This window comes from Lactuca sativa, chromosome 6 (assembly GCF_002870075.4).
Source record: "Lactuca sativa cultivar Salinas chromosome 6, Lsat_Salinas_v11, whole genome shotgun sequence".
Lineage (NCBI taxonomy): Eukaryota > Viridiplantae > Streptophyta > Magnoliopsida > Asterales > Asteraceae > Lactuca > Lactuca sativa.
The window spans coordinates 21,640,063-21,657,781 of record NC_056628.2 but is presented as its reverse complement, the minus strand read 5'-3'; the positions used below and the strand labels follow the sequence as shown (position 1 = coordinate 21,657,781).

The 17,719-nt window shown below is 31.9% G+C and overlaps 3 protein-coding genes and 1 long non-coding RNA gene across 7 annotated transcripts; 2 read left to right on the top strand and 2 right to left on the bottom strand.

The window, feature by feature from the left end:
- Window positions 1-2,638: 2,638 nt before the first annotated feature.
- Window positions 2,639-4,125, bottom strand: LOC111899357 (protein SENSITIVITY TO RED LIGHT REDUCED 1). Of its 2 annotated transcripts, none has more exons than XM_023895202.2 (2): window positions 4,019-4,125; window positions 2,639-3,638 (listed from the first exon to the last, which is right to left on the bottom strand). In XM_023895202.2, the coding sequence occupies exon 2, from the start codon at window positions 3,610-3,612 to the stop codon at window positions 2,761-2,763; it is 852 nt and encodes a 283-aa protein (XP_023750970.1). In that variant the 5' UTR covers window positions 3,613-3,638; window positions 4,019-4,125; the 3' UTR covers window positions 2,639-2,760. The 2 variants fall into 2 exon arrangements, with proteins under 2 accessions (XP_023750970.1, XP_023750976.1); XM_023895208.2 differs by having other exon boundaries at window positions 4,024-4,121.
- A 2,452-nt stretch (window positions 4,126-6,577) lies between these two features.
- LOC111899374 (cytochrome c oxidase copper chaperone 2) lies at window positions 6,578-7,587 on the top strand. The gene is made up of 2 exons (XM_023895219.3): window positions 6,578-6,771; window positions 7,144-7,587. The coding sequence occupies exon 2, from the start codon at window positions 7,156-7,158 to the stop codon at window positions 7,381-7,383; it is 228 nt and encodes a 75-aa protein (XP_023750987.1). The 5' UTR covers window positions 6,578-6,771; window positions 7,144-7,155; the 3' UTR covers window positions 7,384-7,587.
- On the bottom strand, window positions 7,198-8,520 carry LOC122194685 (uncharacterized). Its single transcript, XR_006184110.1, has 2 exons — window positions 7,829-8,520; window positions 7,198-7,739 (listed from the first exon to the last, which is right to left on the bottom strand). It is a non-coding gene; the product is annotated as an uncharacterized LOC122194685 (long non-coding RNA).
- Window positions 8,521-12,024: 3,504 nt separating this feature from the next.
- On the top strand, window positions 12,025-17,368 carry LOC111899384 (cyclin-dependent kinase F-4). 3 transcript variants are annotated; one of them, XM_042895668.2, is made up of 16 exons: window positions 12,025-12,236; window positions 12,777-13,014; window positions 13,124-13,629; window positions 13,716-13,794; window positions 13,870-13,938; window positions 14,018-14,107; window positions 14,191-14,329; window positions 14,420-14,522; window positions 14,808-14,860; window positions 14,952-15,018; window positions 15,120-15,228; window positions 16,058-16,123; window positions 16,200-16,268; window positions 16,373-16,562; window positions 16,644-16,817; window positions 16,995-17,368. In XM_042895668.2, exons 3-16 carry the CDS (start codon window positions 13,622-13,624, stop codon window positions 17,192-17,194), a joined length of 1,416 nt encoding a protein of 471 aa, XP_042751602.1. In that variant the 5' UTR covers window positions 12,025-12,236; window positions 12,777-13,014; window positions 13,124-13,621; the 3' UTR covers window positions 17,195-17,368. The 3 variants fall into 3 exon arrangements, with proteins under 3 accessions (XP_042751602.1, XP_023751005.1, XP_023750997.1); XM_023895237.3 differs by having other exon boundaries at window positions 12,026-12,236; window positions 16,992-17,368; XM_023895229.3 differs by having other exon boundaries at window positions 12,027-12,236; window positions 16,989-17,368.
- The last annotated feature ends 351 nt before the right edge of the window (window positions 17,369-17,719 follow it).

Sequence of the window (17,719 nt, the reverse complement as noted above, 5' to 3'; positions counted from 1 at the left end):
GGCCTACTAAGGCCCAACTTCCAAATTAGGCCCAAAAATCATCATGGACCTAATCCCAAGAAAGCCCATTGTATGTCCATGGCCCAAAATCAGAAGTCCACTGGCCTAACAAGGCCCAAATCCTAAAAGCCCAAAATATGACCCAAACCTGAGGAAGTCAAACCGAAAGTCAATCTGCTGAGTACGCATGGGCGTACTCAGCTCGTACGCTTAGCGTACTCCTTCCGGGGCCAGTACGCATAGCGTACCAGCTAGGTACTCCCAGCGTACTCCCCCGATTACTAACCCAACTCAAAAAGAACTTAATCGATTAAGCCAATAAGCCAAACTTCCATATCTGATCCTAAATGGTGTCTTAATATGTAAAGTTGGCAACTTTACACCCATGCATGACTTAATGGGACCCAACACTCAAAAAAAGAAGCTTAATAAGACTCTTAACACTTGCATGGGCCAATATCTCTCATAAAGATTACATTTTTAAGGACAAGGGACCTTAATGGGGCTAAGATCTAACATCTATGACTTCGAGAGTAGATCAAAAGCTCAACTTTAGCTCAAAAGACCCAAAAATGCATAAATGACACCCTAAGTTAGATATAGCACATAGAATCATCAAGATGGGAGCTTTTTACCTCAAATGACTTGCTAAGATGAAGATGACCCTGGATCTACAAGCCCAAGCTAGTCCCAAGCAACCACCAAGTGTTCGTCTTCTTCTTTTTTCACTAAAACACCACCAAATCTCACTTTTAAGCTCAAACTCACAAAAGGCACTTAGGGTTTCGTTTTTAGGGTATAGGGTGATGGAGGTTGATCAATAGAATGTCCCAAGGTGGTTTAAGTTGCTTAAATAGGGTGCAAACCCCAAAAATTAGGGTTTTTCCCTACACCACGTACCCCCCGCGTACATAGGTGAATCTCACGTCCAAAAAAGAGCTAGGACGCCCCGCGTACTAGCTAGGGACCAAAAAGGTAAAAAATTTGCATTAATGGCTAAAAGGGAAACATACCAAATTACGAATGTTACATAAAATTATGTATATAAGTGCTCGATGGTCTTGGAACATACTTATTCTCACTATATTAGGCTCTTGTAATGATAATCATCACCGTAGAAAACCACAAAAGGCGTTTCTTTTGGGGCGGGTCAGCGGACAAAAACAAAATGTCATGGATAGCCTCAGAGAAAGTTCTCTCCAAAGTTAAGGACGGAGGCCTCAGTATCGGAAGCTTGAAAGCTCAAAATCTTGCGCTCTTAGGAAAGTGGTAGTGGCGTTTCAAATCAAATAAAAAAGAGATGTGGAAAGATGTCATAACAGCCTTATACGGTAATGATGGGGGTTTCAATGCTCCTTCAAATGCCAAGAGAAAAGGTTTTTGCTGGGGTACCATTGAATTTGCACCCCGCATTATCAAACAAAACTTAAATTTTCAAAACTCCTTCATAAATCCCCGCTCAAATCAAAATGATAGGAGGTTATGGAAGCTTGAGCCATCAAGAATATTCACAATAACTTCATTGAGAAACCACATTGACGACTTGCTTCTCCCAAAGACAAACATTTGTTGAAATGGAACTACCCAGTGCCTAGAAAACTAAACATCCTAGCATGGAGAGTATGTCATGGTAGGTTGCCAACAAAAGAAAACCTTAGCAATTTGGGAATTGGTACCAATATTTTGTGCACCCTCTGCAACCGATAACCAGAATAAGAAGACCATTTATTCACCTTTTGTCCAATTTCATGTGAAGTTTGGGGAAATATTGGACTATGGTGGCACTCATTTCCATTTGGTTTCTAGTCGTTCTCATAACTATTACATTGCAAGAATAGTTTGACATCTAACAAAGACCTAGGATTGATCGGAGAAGCTATAACTTTGGTTTTTATTTGGGTCATCTGGAAATTCATGAACAAGTTAGCTCGCTCTATTAAACTCATCTCATCTTCAAGTCTTGCAAATAAAGTCCAAATCTTATCCTATCTTTTGATCAATTCTAGACAAAAAAAGTAGAAAACTTAGTTGGTTAGAGTGGTGTTGTAACCCGATCCTTGAAAGTAAGATCATGGGGTGGGGGTGGGGTGGTTTTATTTTTCATTCTTCTAAAAGTCTTGGTGTCTTGGTGGTATGCATTTTCCGTGTGTTCTTTCCCAGCTGGTTTTCTATAATATATGTGTTTTTCTGTTAAAAAAAAAGTATATTGATTTGATCCAAACATGTAACTTGATAAAAGGCCTAAAACAAACAAAAGTGCAAGGTAGATGCTTGCTTCACTTCCCCATTTTCCGTTGCACGATTTTTTTTTTCTATAATAGTTTTATTCTTTAAATTTATTTATTTATTTATTTATTTTTATTTTATTTTATTTTATTTTATTTTGAATCTCAATTTTATACATTATTTTTTTTTTCATCAAATCCCACTGGTTTATGTTTTTTTCTAGCCTGACACAAATTTGTTACCATGGAAACTCTAATAATAATAATAATAATGAACTCATACAGAGGAGAGTATGCAACAACTGAAAGGCCATAAACCTAAATGGTGTTGTTCATGTACTATGTTTAGCATGGATTAGATTGAATCTGTAAGTCTGTAACTTGTAACTAATATCAATGGGACAAAAAAAAAATAGATCTTTTAAAATGCTCTCTTCATCATTATCATCAAAAACAACACTAGAAAGTTTGTCCAATCACATCCAAATGTTCAAACATAATCTCACAATCCAATCTTTAATCATAATAAGAAGTTTCAACATGTTAATTGCAAATCTGTGTCACAATCAACACTAAAAAAATGCCAACTCGAACCATGAAAGGCTCGAAAATAATCATCTGAGAGAGTTTTAATCTCAAACTCTTTAGTGAATTCTTGTATTGCAAGTAAATGTTTCCTTGATTCATCTAAAGCTTGGTTCTTAGACACCAATCGATGATGCTCATATTTCTCAAAACTGTTTCCAAGTAATATGATTTTGTTTAACAAATCATGTCTCCAATTGGTTTTCAGTAAATTATCATATAACTCAACTTCACAATGTGGCATGAAAAATAAAATCGGGTCAACCGCTTCTCTCCTACCATGTTCATTGACCAAAAGAACACGACAACCGAGCTCCACCATGACCTTTGACTCGGTCAAAGAAATAATCGGATCAAAAACTTCCATTTCTCCAATCCAATCAAGTTTTCTTTTCATCAAAATTGCAAGACTAAGTTGCAATCGAGGTGATTCAAATGATTCGATGCTTCCAATTCCATATATCACCATTTTTACTTTGGATTGTGATTGTGTAAGTTTTAGAAAATGTTGAGATGCTTCGGGGGTGTGGATTTGATCGAGAAAAGCATTGAAGAATTGGGATTTTTCAAGTTTTTCAATTGAGATTTTCATCTTGTTCATCAAGTGGAGTTCTTTTTCTAGAGTTGTTTCGATGTCTGTTGGGGCCCACTGTGTTTGTTGTTGCTCTTGTTGTTGTTTTGAGGGTTTAAGTTTTGGAAATTTTCGTTTGGGATTGGTGCGTTTTCGCAAAACAATTGTCCAGTCATCATCTTCTGCTGTTTTATGATGCTCACATTTCAAGGTTTCTGCAGATGCAGCCATTGTAATCAAGAAAACCAGAAAATAATCTGCAACAAGAAGATGAAGATCAGACCTTGGTCAAAGGTGAATACAGTTGCATGTTCCAAGATTTCACTCAAGCATTTTATCAAACACTTGGGTTGCATCGAAAACTATCAAAGACAAACTTGTTCAGTTGACAAATTATATGAAGCTAAATGCGAAAATTGAAACGCTAATAGGAAAAAAAGGGAAATTTTAGTTGCCTCGCGTCTAGAGGTAATATCGATTTGATTTAATCCGGATGGATAATTGGATACACATTGATGCGTTTTTCAAATCAAACAGAGACTTTGTTTTCAACAATCAAGTAAAAATCATCAATAAAAAGCATAAATCGATGAAATATATACAACAAATCCAGGGCTTAAATCGATGAAAGACATACCTTACCGTTAGGGGCGACGGATAGCTAAGTCAGCAACACCGCCCACTCCCTCTCCCTTGACACACGCCCAACTTAAAACGTCTAGATCCACATCTGGACGGCTGCACCTGTATTTAAATGTTATTTTTATATATGTTTTTTTGTTTATTTATATGGTTTAAAACAAAATAAAAAATACGTATTTATGTTTTTTATAAAATGATAATTTTTTTTTAACATTCTTAAAAATATTTTTTATGTTTTTAGAAATATAAATATACTTTTACACATTTTTACGTTTTTAGAAGCATAAAGACAACGTTTAGAAGTATAAATATGTATTTTTAGTTCTTTAGAAATATAAATACTTGTTTTTATGTTTTTAAGAAGCAAAAAATATATTTTTACTTCTTTAAAAATATAAATATGTTTTTAAAAGTATAGATATGTATTTATACTCTTCCTGCTTCTAAAAAAACGCATTTATCTTTTCTTTAAAACTTAAAATATGTATTTATATTTTTACAAATATGTTTATATTTCTAAAAAATATAAATATATATTTACACTTCTAAAAACATATTTATACTTCTAGGGACATAAAATATGTATTTATATTTCTAAAAACATAAAAAATATATAAATATATATTTATACTTCTAAAAACTAAAAACGTAAAAATGAGTTTTTAAGAAAATTAGTTTTCACCATTTTAAAAATACATATTTCATGTTTTTTTAGAATTAGGAATATTTTCTTACCTGTTCTTGAAGTATAAAAATGTTTTAAACATATAAATAGTAAAATACATATACAAAGAAATACCATTTAAAAAAACATAATAAGATGTTTTACTAAATAGTATTTATATATTAATACATATAATATGGAGAAAAAACTTACTTATGGTAAAAAATGTAAAAGAATTGTAGATTTAAGGTTTTTGCTGCGAAATTTATTTCATGAAAAACTATAAACTTATAATAACACGTCACAAGGATAATAATAGAAAAAACCTAGAAAACTTATGATTTTAACACACATACAAACGATTTAGGATAAAAGCAGACATTCCAAGGTCTAATGGCGGAACTAGGAGTTTTAATACGGGGGTACAAGCATAATCGAAATTTAAAATAGCATTCGAACCCATCAAACCATGAGTGAAAGCATGAAGCCTCTTGGAATGTTTATTTTTAACAAAAATTATTGAATTGATGATGAAATATCGATCTCACTGTTGTCTCTAGACTCTCGGCAACAACCCCTTTTATTCTTGAAAAAATGGTAAACAATAAGGTTTAATGTTTCGAGATGGGGGTGCAAGATAGTTTAGCGTGCTTACATATAGAAAATTAATATGTAATGTTTAATATATATAAATTTTATTTTGGGGATGTAGCTGTACCCCTAACGCCCCATCTAGCTCCGCCACTGCTAAGGTCATTGGTATGTAAGATTAATATTTACAGCACAACATACCATTTTTTGTAACCAAAACACCTAACGTAAAAGATGTATAGATCTTCATAACTCACGAACATAAAAACTTAAAATTTTTCTTTCATTTTTTTTTCATTTCCTTCGAATTCAGGAACATGGAATAAGAAAAATTTGTCCCTCCTTTATTCCTGTCAATATTTTCTTTCCCTTTCGTTTATTGGATTAAAAAAATAAAAAATAAACTCGAGAACAATGCGTAACACTATTCAATAAGAGATAGCGTTGTCAAAGACAAAACAAAAAACTCAAAGATTGCACGAATTGTTTTTAGAGAAGACCTTGCATTGAACAAAATTTATAATATAAAAAAAAAAAATTCTCAAAAAAATTACATTACATTAAAAAATTTATGAAACGGTTGTTGGATAATATATCTATTGAACACCCCAAAGTTTTTGGTTCAAGAATTGTGGATGTCTAGTCCAAGTGATAAAATTTATAACTATAGTAACAATAATAATAATCTAAATGATAATAAAAGATACCAAAATAAAATAAAAAAATCAATTTAAAATAACAATTTTTTTAAAAAAAAAATAGAACAAACTTTAATTTAAAAAAATATATTATTTTTCAAAATTTTCTTTATTTATTCTTGATCTATTTAATGATTAACTAGGTTATAACACGTGTAAAGCATGCTTACAAAAATAATAAAATTTTTATAGAAAAAATCATTATTAATAATAATTATTTTCAATAAATTATTAATTAAATATGATTTTATAGAATTTTCAATATAAAAATACAATTAATTATCATTAAAAACTGGTTTTAAAAAAATGTTTGGATGCGAAAAACTGTTTTTTCAGGAATAAAATGGTTAAAAAGCTATGATTTTTCAACTTTTTGAAAGTTTTATTTTTTTCCATCCAAAAAACTATTATAAAAAACATTTTTTAAATAATCAAATATTTATTTTTTTTAGCTGATTAACATTTTTTAAAAAACAAAAAAACTAATAATCAAAAGCTATCCCAAACACCCACTTAAATTTCTTAAAATAACGAAGGATGAAAGATATTGACTATCTTTTAATTAATCCCTTGACGGGTAGTACAAACTACAAAGTTGCAGACTTATATCGACGAACACGATGTACGATTTATAATGTTGTGCTCCGCACGTGATTTCATTCGTACTTTCTTCTTTCGCGGCGGATAAACGCAACACGTTATACAGCTCTGAAATTACGACTCTCAGATCGCCTCTTACAACTCTCTTCTTCCCACCTGTCTCCATAATCCCTTCAATTCTCTGATTCCGTAAAGGTACGCGTAATGGATTTTTCGATTTCTGTTCAGTTCTTTCGTAATCTAAAAATTCCGATTAGGGTTAAACAAGGAATCAAAGTTATTGGTTCCCGGGTTTAAGAAATGTATAGAATCGATCAATACATTTTAGTGATCTGGTAATCATTTGTTTCGCAATGCGTTAGGGTTTTTGTAGGGTTTTAGGTACTTTTTCCTTGATTACTCCATCAGCTTGTTCTTGACGATTCACAGAAGATTGGTTAATTGATATTGTTTCGTTAGGAAATGAATACAATTTTGATCATGAACATATTATGTATCTACATGATGTGATTGTAACTTGTAACTTGTAACTAATCTTGATTTGTTCACATATATGTTATGATTCAGGAACTTGGAATCATGAGTGGATTACAGACACAAGACTTCACTTCTACATTAAGATTAACAAAAGCACCAAAAGATGCTACGACAGGACCTGAGTCAAAGCCAAAGAAGAAAATCTGCTGTGCTTGCCCTGACACTAAGAAGCTCAGGGACGAATGTGTTGTGGAGCATGGTGAATCAGCTTGCTCAAAATGGATTGAAGCTCATCGTTTGTGCCTTCGTTCTGAGGGATTTAATGTATGATTTCAAAGCACAGATATCAAATCAGATGAGGATATTCAGGTTTTAGTTTTCATGAACTCATGCATCCTGCAACTCCAGAATAAATGAATTTTGATTGATTACAATACATTATTGAGTTACAAAGGTCAATCCTTTTTTTTAATATGTTTGTTGTTTTGTACACTACTGATTGAATCTTAATAATAAACACAGAGTTCTTGATTACACTATTGAGTTACAAAGCTCAAATCTCAATTTGATATGCTTTGTTGTTTCTCCTTTTTTCTCTCAATTGTGCATGATCGTATTTTTATCTTCTTACCTTTTGATATCACCTTTACTTTTTAGAAAAAAAAAAACGGCATCATGGTTGATACCTGAAACATCACAACTTTTCATGAGGGTAAGTGAAAATTGTACAAAAAGGTTAACAATTGCATGTTTACCCTTATTGATTTTGTTTTACCTGTTGTGAGCATTTTGAAGCAGACCCTAAAGTTGCATCACATTGACCACATGAGATTTGAAACATCCTAGATTCTTAGGCTTACTCATGTTAATGAACATTGAAGTAGTAGTGTGTAGTAACTGCTTCTAAATGAAGCAACGCCAAAGGATATTTTAGGAATATAATAATTTAAAGGTTAATATTCACCTTTTCATGGGATATAAACAATTTCATCATGTCAAAGTCAAACTAAGATAAATTTCAGAGTTAAAAGACATCTTCTAACCTGCTTCATCCAGCACCAATGGCAAGTAACCATTTATGAAGATTACATTTATGAAGATTACACAAGAAAAACATTGGATGATCTTAAACGCATGGTGTGGGAAACAATTTTGGTGTTATTTAATACCAGAATCAATGAAAGTAAAGTCAAACATGAATTTGGGAAAATACAGAGCTGCATTAACCATAGTCGGATCTTGACTATTGCAAAGCTTCATCAAATGCTTCATGTCAAAAATGATGGGGGAAGGAAATACATATATTGATCAAACTAAAGAATCCAGATTATGTAGAGGTAGATTTTGTCACTTTAGCATTTTTACCCAACGCATAATAACATATAAACATCTAAGCATAAGATGGAGTGTAGCAATATAAGTACCCAAGAAATCACACCACGTTATAAAAACTCTACTACCCACCTTTCAAAAGAAACGTTTTTTCATTGATATTTCGGGTTTACTTGTTTAGTCTTTCTAGTTTAAATATTGCTTTGCTGAATCTTTACTTTTAAAAATAGCTTTTGTCAGTTTACTCCGAAACGAAATCACTTTTACCAATATTTACATAGTTCTTCTACTCTTGGGACAAAATAGCCCATGTGGATATGACTCATGTGGATATGATTGTATCACCATGTGCTTCCGTCAACGACCAACTACCAAGAACTCTCACAAGTGGGGATGACATTCATTAAAAGCAAAAAATGGTAAAATATAAGGCAATACCCATTTCGAGTGAGGTCCATACACCCCACTTGGGCCGGAGGCTACCCTCATTTCATCTTTTACTTTTCCTCTATCAGATCAACATCATCTCATTTTCTCTTCACTCTTTAAAACCCAAATGGTCAAATTGGATTTTTTTTTCATAGAGAGTGCAGTGATCGGGATAACATTCCACCCTCACCGTACCCAGGTGTGGTGTTCCTAATACGGTTAAATAGGCATGCCATTAGCACCACACCTTACAGTGCATGTATATGTATAATACATTGTAACCTTATTCAATACTCAGTCCACTACCGGGTATGAGAGTGATTAGTGTTAATCAATGCCTTATTTCAAATTTATTCTCTAGTTAAATTTATTAATATTCTTATCTATTTCTAAATTGCATTTCTTGATATTAGGATATATGATATAAAAAAAGGATTCTTCGTTTAAAATAAATGATCTCAAAGGTTGTGTAATGATTACTCTCAAATTTTTTCATTTATATTATAGTAATATTCTTTGTTTCTCTCTTCATCTCTAGATTCCAATCTAGTTATCATGTATGTGAATTCGTGAATAACATGCTATTATATAGTCAGTTTTTGGTGAACTGACATTTGATAGAAATGTTTTCTTGTCAAATTTAGTCTTGGGCAAAATTAGTTTGTTTTTCTAAAGAAAAAAAAATATGTTCAAAATGTATAATGGAGTTAAAGATCGGATATTACTTCAAAATGTATAATGGACTACAAAATATATAAGTTGAGCTTCTTTTTTAGATAGATATACACCCTTTCAAATATTACTCAAAAACTATACATCTGTCAATCACGAGATTTCAACCCTCAATTTTCTCTGGAGAGAAACTCCTTTTCAAACACCTCTCGTATAAATTGGGCGATTGATAAATTTACATCATTTCTAATAACTTAGTTTTGAAAAATATGTGTATCTTAATATTGTGCAAAAAATACATTCATTCATTGTAAAAAACAACACAAATAGGGGAATGTATATAAAAACGACTATAGTTGGCTAGTTTTACGATTGTAAGCTCTTATAGAAATTTTGTCCCACCCAAAAGGATGGAACACGCTGGGACAAACTATAATTGACAAAAATACCCTCAGCCTATAATCGCTCCCATTTGTTCATCTTTGATAAGGCCGTCACATCTTCTTATTTATCATGTCCCTTGCCTTTTCACCTTCATCAATAGTTCATCAACAATCCACACCATTTTCTCCCATCTATTACTCATTCCATAGGGCTTCAATTTGATAAAGGGATCTATAATGGGGATTTTTACCTCATAAACTACTAAAAGGAAAATGTAATTTCGATCTATTACGCCTAGATCTTGAGTTTTAACAAAGAAAAGGAAAGAAGAGAAAAAAAAGTAAGGAGAGAAAATAAGAAAAAAGAAGAGAAAAAAATTGTTTTTTGTGTTCCCGGGTTGGAAAGAAGTTGAAGAAAACTTATAATTTTGAAGGAAACTTGTAATTTTGTTCTTTCTCTCAAAATCTTTCCAAACCGGAAGGAATGTTGGGAGGGAAATGATCATTACATTTCCTTCCACTTCCCTACTTTGATGAAATCGATGAGCACCAATTTCTTTTAAATTATTCTCACTTCCCTCCGTTTCTTTTATCTTCTTTTTTTAAGTTGAACTTTGGAAGTGTGTTAGAAATGTCTAGATAAAAGATTATTTTAGAATTGGATACTGACAACAAAATAATACCATATTGAAGTTTTTCAATGATAATTGTTATATAGTAAAAAGTAATAGAAAAACATTATAATAAAACACTTCTAAGAATTAAGGACAATGTGGTATTTTTAATATTTTGCTTTGTACCGTTCTAGTTTTACTAAACATAGTGAAAAAAATATGTTCGGTCCAGTTCAATTTTATCCAATCCAGTTCACTTCAGTATATTGATATCCAACCATACACCAAACGTTACCTTAAAATCATCATATTTCGAAAAAATTGTATTGCGACGAAATAAAATATTATTTTATAGGGAGACACGATATCCATAATTGTTTTTCCTTGCAAAATATAATAACTTTAATAAAAGAAATAAAATAATTGTTTAAATCGGAAAGCTATAAAAAATTGTAGTTTTTTTTTTTATGTATTTTGAGCTAAAAAATATTATTTTTCACCTTAATATAATAAAATATTCTTCCAACCTTTATACACATTAATTTTTTAATTTTATTTTCTCCTTTAAATATCATGATTTAGGCTTTCCTTTTGTCTTTGAGTGTATTTTTCTTTCGATCTTATTTCCAACAATAATGTCTATTATTGAACACTTCATACTTTTAAAATGAGTGGGGTTATAGAGATTCATATGCTTCATGAAGATTTCTCATTTTGAGTCAGATTTCTCATTTTGAGTCGAGACTTATTTAAAAAAATATCATTTGTGAACTACTTCACGATTGTCTTTCTCATTTTTAGCAAAGATATCAAGATTTATTTAAAAAAATATCATTAGTCAACTTTTTATAAGACAAAGTACTTTCAGCATAATTTATTATAAAGATATTCACAAAAGGGATACATAATTTTGAGCCATATGAAAATAATATAACCTTATGTATTTGTGAAAGTGACCAGTATTTTCGAAAAGAGACATTTTCGAATTTCAGTAATATATTATGTCTATTTTTTCGCATTCACAACAAATATTTTTCCTAAAATGTTTATATTCATTATTGAAATGTCTAATATAATCGATTTTTCAATTAAAATTCATTTTTTATGTTTTCATATAGTATTTATTTTTTATTTGTTATGTTTCTTTGTATTTATATTGGATCACTATTTTTTTTAATTTCAGAGATGAGAAATTAAATATCTTTATATTTTTTGTTTCTACTATATTCTTACATATTTTAGATGATTACAAGTATCATTAAATTTAATTTAAATTTAATTGAGATGTTAAGTTTTACGGTTGTCATCGTCTTAAATAGTTATGAAAAAAATAAAAACAAAAATAAAAAATATGAAGATATTTAATTTTTGTTTATATGAATGTTCTTCTTTTTTCTTTTTTTCTTAAAAAAGAAATACATTGCTTACTTATTATGTTTCTTAAATAAAAATTGATTTATTTTGTTTACTGTTTTCGGATATTATTTTAAAAGGAGAACGCGCAAGAGAATTCATCGAGCCAAGGGCATCCAAAGAGAACGTAAGGTATATACCACGAGTATAAATATTAGGGTTGGCCAAATCGTCTGATCCGTTCCTGTGAAAGAGAAGACGCACAAAACAAAACAAACACAATTGAAAACACAGTGGGTGGGGGGTGTCTCATCTCTATCTCTCTCTCATCTAAGAGCCTGAAGTTAGGCCTTTGTCCTCCTGTGGCTACCTTAAGGTTATGCCGTTTGCCCTACACCAGGTACTATTATCATCATATAATCTCCTCTTTCAATTAGATCTCGTCGTTTCTATGTTTTTGTTTCTCTTTGATTGGTGTGCTGAACGATATGCGATTGATTTTTAGGCTGAATTATTTGTTTGTTGTTGATTTCATAGAATCGGATCTCAGTTATGATCGATTTTTATTGTTTCGCGTTTGGATCAGGTTAATTTGATTTGGTTTGGATTTCGTTATAGGTATTAGGTATCGTATCCATATTATATTCTGGTGAGCCTGCGTGCTTGACTTTGGTCAAAACTATCGAGTAAAACAGAATTCATCCTATTATCTTCCATAGGTTCATTTTTTTTCTCGACATAAGACTTAAATGTAACTTTCAACATTTTGCCCTTAAGTTATATGTTTACATCTTTCCAATTTTGCAAAAGGTAGACCAAAATCGGTCAGTTATGAGTCTGTATGTGTATATAGTATTGTCTGTTGGTGTGTAAATAGAGCTCTGTTCATATGACAATGAACTCAGTTGATGCTAATTTATGTTTATTTGATTTTTTTCAGCTTGGAAAGGTTTTAATCTCTACTGAAACATGGAGCAAGTGTGCCTTTTGTCAGATTGTTTCCAGAGACAGGTTTTTTCATTCCAGGAAGTGCTCGATTGGCGTTTTCTCATCCTTGGAGGTTTCCATTTTGTTTCCTTCAATTGCACTTAGTGAGCCTACTGTATATGAGCAGTTAAGCAGGCGTAATGCCATTTTAACCTGAAACTGGTGTTTGATATGTCGCTGTACATTTACAAGTAAGCTGATTTACTTTGTTATGTGAGGTGTATGCGATCATTTGTGGAAATAAGTAAGTGATTGTGTGGTGTATTCTGACATCATTCCTTTTCTGTTTTCAACTTGTAGGGCTGAATCTTGCTTGTAAATGCTGCATTATTGTTGGTCTGACCTTAATTTTAGCAACACTTGTCCTTTATTCCCATGGTTCAGTTAGATTTTACAGTAGATATTGGTCAAAGATTTTGCAACTGAATTTAAGTAGAGTAAATGAGATAGCCATTTCAAGTGTCTTATTGTTGGCTACGAGTATTCTGCTTTTATCTATTCCTGGATCAGTGTCAAGATGCCCTGCATTTCTCAACTGTCTTTGCTTCATTTACCTTGTCAATGTCTTCACATCATTGATCGGGTGTCTTTTATAAATAAGGCTGTGAGGAGTGTCCATCAGAAGCATACATGCCTGCTTATGCATGAAGAATGAAGGTGGATACAGCTACAACAGCCAGGCTGGTGGTTCATATTTTATAGTTTCTTCTTTAGTTTTCTAGGTAAAGCGTGTTATTTCTTCTATGTTTGTGTCTCTTCTTCATAAATAAAGCACTACGTGGAGCTGTAATCGTGAAAATGGAAAGGTGAGATGATTTTTCTTTGTACTTCTTTATCAAACTAGATTGTGAAAGCATATTGATCATTCAAGGTTTTTCATTTTTTAATCTAGGTATAAGATAATCAAGGAAGTTGGTAATGGGACCTTTGGGGTTGTCTGGAGAGCATTGAACAAACATAATGGTGAAGTGGTAGGTTTCCCTTGATTAAAGAATCTTTCAAAACTAAGTAAATGCATTTATTAAAGTTTATGTATACTGGTGCAGGTTGCTATTAAGAAAATGAAGAGAAAATATTATTCGTGGGAAGAATGCATAAATTTGAGAGAAGTCAAGGTAACAATGTAACAACATTCTTTAGTCATTCCATTGTCATAACTTTAAGCTCAGAAATTGACCTTTTTACCCTTGACAGTCGCTGCGAAAGATGAATCATCCAAATATCGTGAAGCTGAAGGAAGTTATCAGGGAAAATGACATTTTGTACTTTGTTTTTGAATACATGGTATACAGCTTTTTCTTATTGTGTGTTAGCTGTCATTTTCTTTAACATTTGTTTAATAAAATATCATTACATTTCTCTTTCAGGAATGTAGTCTTTACCAACTTATGAAAGACAGAGTGAAGCCTTTTTCAGAAACTGAAATTAGAAACTGGTGCTTCAATGTTTTTCAAGGCCTCGTATACATGCATCAAAATGGCTACTTCCATCGTGATCTTAAGCCAGGTATTTTCTTGAATGAATAGAGTCGCTTTATCATTTATTTTGTGTTGTAAATATTTTCTGGCTTATAATGAAAAGATTTCATGGTGTCAGAGAACTTGCTTGTTTCAAAGGGTGTGATAAAAATAGCTGATTTTGGTCTTGCTCGTGAGATTACATCCCAACCACCATACACCGAGTATGTTTCAACACGCTGGTGAGTCTATGTTCTTTCACACCGGAATAAAAACCATTTTATGAAAAAAGTTTCCTTTAGGGGACCAAAACCAAAGAAACTTGGAAACCACAGGGACCATTTTGCAATTTACTCGTAGAGATGTTGCTTTTCAACTTAATTATTTTAACGGGTTAAACTTAATCTCGAGAACTATACATGACTGTTTCTTTTTTACTTAACTTAATGGATAAGCCAAAAACTTTTACCTCTTTTTTTCCTTCTTTACCCATTCTTTTACTAGCTATCTAAACATGGATCATGCAGGTATCGGGCCCCAGAGGTGCTTCTCCAGTCACCAACATATGGTTCTGCTGTTGGTAAGTTGATGGATTTTTATAAGATATTTATTTAGATCTTTTACAACTTTTGTGGAATATTAATATATTTTTGTTTTTACTTCAATCACAGATTTGTGGGCAATGGGTGCAATCATGGCTGAATTATTTACTCTTCGCCCACTTTTTCCTGGTTCAAGGTATATGGCCCTTTAAACTATATAAATAAAAATCATGCCATACTCTTAAATCTTAATTAATGGTTTTACATACTAATACTATCTTGTTTTCTTTTATGCAGTGAAGCAGATGAAATTTACAAAATCTGCAGTGTGATAGGCAGCCCAACACAAAGCACATGGCGTGAGGGACTTGAACTAGCAAGTACAATCAATTATCAGTTTCCAGAGGTTAGTTTGTCTTGTTTTAGTTAAAGACTAAATTACATTTTTGGTCCTTACATAATAAGTACAGCTGATTTTTTCAATTTTGGTCCCAAAAAGTCTTCTTTTGCAATTTTGGTCATTATATAAGGCTCTTATAATTTTTTTTTGTCCCTGTTCCAAGTAAAATGACTATATAATTGAGACAAAAATCAGCTATACTCGGGGATAAAAAATAGTCAATATACTTGGAACATGGACAAAAAACGCTGTAAATAAGGACCAAAATTGCAAAAATCAGCTATACTCAGGTACCAAAATGTAATTTATCTTTTACAACTATCATGCTTTATATCTTCGAAAATTTATTTATAATCTTGTTTTTGATTTATAATCTAACCAGTACAAATGATCAAATATTAAAATACACATTAAAAAAACGAATCCGACACTTCATTTATGGATTCTATTTTCTTTTGTTTTGTTGAGATAAACATGTAGATGCCTAATTAAATTATTTAGTTCTTTTACATAATCTATTTTCTTTTGTTTGATTAAGATAAACATGCAAACATGCATTGAATTATTAAGTTCTTTTATGTAAACTATTTTCTTTTGTTTTATTAAGATAAACATGCAGATACATAATTAACTGAAAAGCTGATTTTACTTGATCATGCATTAAATTATTAAGTTCTTTTATGTAAAAGAGTTGTTAAAAATGCAATATAAAGTTTTCTCTTGCAATTTTGGTCATTATTTGAAGTTTTTGTAAAGCTTTTGGAGTAAAATGAGTTGCAAAAGTCAACTATAAAAAATCAGTTTATTGAAACAGAGATGTAAATTGGCATTGCAGGTTGGTGGTGTAAATCTTTCTGCATTAATACCATCTGCAAGCAAGGAGGCAGTGAATTTGATTTCTGTAAGTAGTGGTTTTAAATTTACCATTTTGCCCTTTCCAAACTGCCTAATAATAAGCAATCATATTGAACACGTAGGCTCTCTGTTCTTGGGACCCATGCAAGAGGCCAACAGCTGTAGAGGCCCTTCAGCATCCTTTCTTCCAGGTATCCCTGCCATTTCTGACAAATTATAAAATATCATAATCATTAATCAATATTAACAAGAGATGTCTTTTTTTATTTATTTATTTATTTAAAATAATTTGCAGAGCTGTTACTATATTCCCCCGTCTCTTCGCCATAAGCCTGCTTCTACTGCCAGGATGTCTCCATCTGTTGGGGTAAATGGTAAAGGAGGAGGCATGGAGCAGAAATATGGGTATTCTGGTCATTTGTCTAGTGTGAAGCCCGCTGTGCATGTTACTTCTTCTGCAAAAGTACATGCGTCCTTAAACACAGGTATTTTTGTTTTTATTTTAAAATAAAAATAAAGGCTTGATATGTTTGTGTTGGTGATATTATTTATAAATTTTGGTACAGGGGTGCATCATAAAGTGGAAGTGAATAATAATAATAATAATAATAATAATAATAATAATTATGAGGGACCGGGTGGAGTAAAGAAGGAAAAGACCTACAAGAACAGTGCTAGTGCTGCTGCCAGACAACCAAAATATCGACCTCCTCCTGGAAAGTACAATACTACTACTACAGGTAAGAATTGTTACTTTTCTAGAATAAATAAAGTCTTACATTCCAACCGACACTTTTCATAACTGAGGAGTTGGAGAGCAAATTCCATCCAGATTAACTCAAAAATAAAGAAACATGGATTTAGTAAAAACGAAACAACTCCTTACTGGAAAAACATTGTGTTTTGTGTAGTAGCAGGTGGAGGGGGAGGTGGTGTTTCTGAGACTGGTGACAAGTTGGGACACATGACTATGGTTGGTTCAACCAGAGTGGGTCCCTTTCCTATTCCTAGACAGCATCAGCAACAGCATGCAAAAGGTTGGGTGCGTAATGGGAGATCTGACTTGTTTCCTGGGAGGTCTTATGATAGAGGTTATTGCAGTAAGGTGGCTGGATGAATAACAACTTCAAACTCAAATGCTATTAGTTTGCTTTATTTTTAATTTTAATCTTAAAATGTGTGTGTGTGTGTGTGTGTGTGTGAATGTTTTCGTAATTTTATAAATTTGTGTGCTTGTTCTGCTACTTTGAAATACTATCTGTCTTGTTTCTATAAGAATATTATTTGTATTGCTTGCTGTGTTTTTTGCTATCTGAGTTTGTTGACGGATAAAAAAAAATATAGGTTAGAGCTAGAGCAAAACATTAAACATTCAACTAACTAATATCAATTGAGATTTTAAAACTTTGATTAATTCATTACTGCAACAATCCATTTAATTAGCAAGCAACTGTGTTATGAATTGTTGCAGCAAATTTGGGATTTTTTAAGTATTGTTAAGTTATGTTATGGTGCGGGTTAGTTGTAATATCAGAACAAATGTAATGGCAAAGCCAAACATGTGGGATTTGGGGAGCCACTGTGAGTGTGAAAATGGCTGGCAATCGGAATTATAATGTTTAAAATATTCTATAAAATTTTA

Bases quoted from the DNA above. Each gene is read 5' to 3' on its own strand.
- LOC111899357 (XM_023895202.2), bottom strand. From the start codon at position 3,612: ATGGCTGCATCTGCAGAAACCTTGAAATGTGAGCATCATAAAACAGCA.
- LOC111899374 (XM_023895219.3), top strand. From the start codon at position 7,156: ATGAGTGGATTACAGACACAAGACTTCACTTCTACATTAAGATTAACA.
- LOC111899384 (XM_023895229.3), top strand. The intron at 13,795-13,869 runs GTAGGTTTCCCT...ATACTGGTGCAG, and splicing joins ACAAACATAATGGTGAAGTG to GTTGCTATTAAGAAAATGAA. The intron at 15,019-15,119 runs GTATATGGCCCT...TCTTTTATGCAG, and splicing joins CCACTTTTTCCTGGTTCAAG to TGAAGCAGATGAAATTTACA.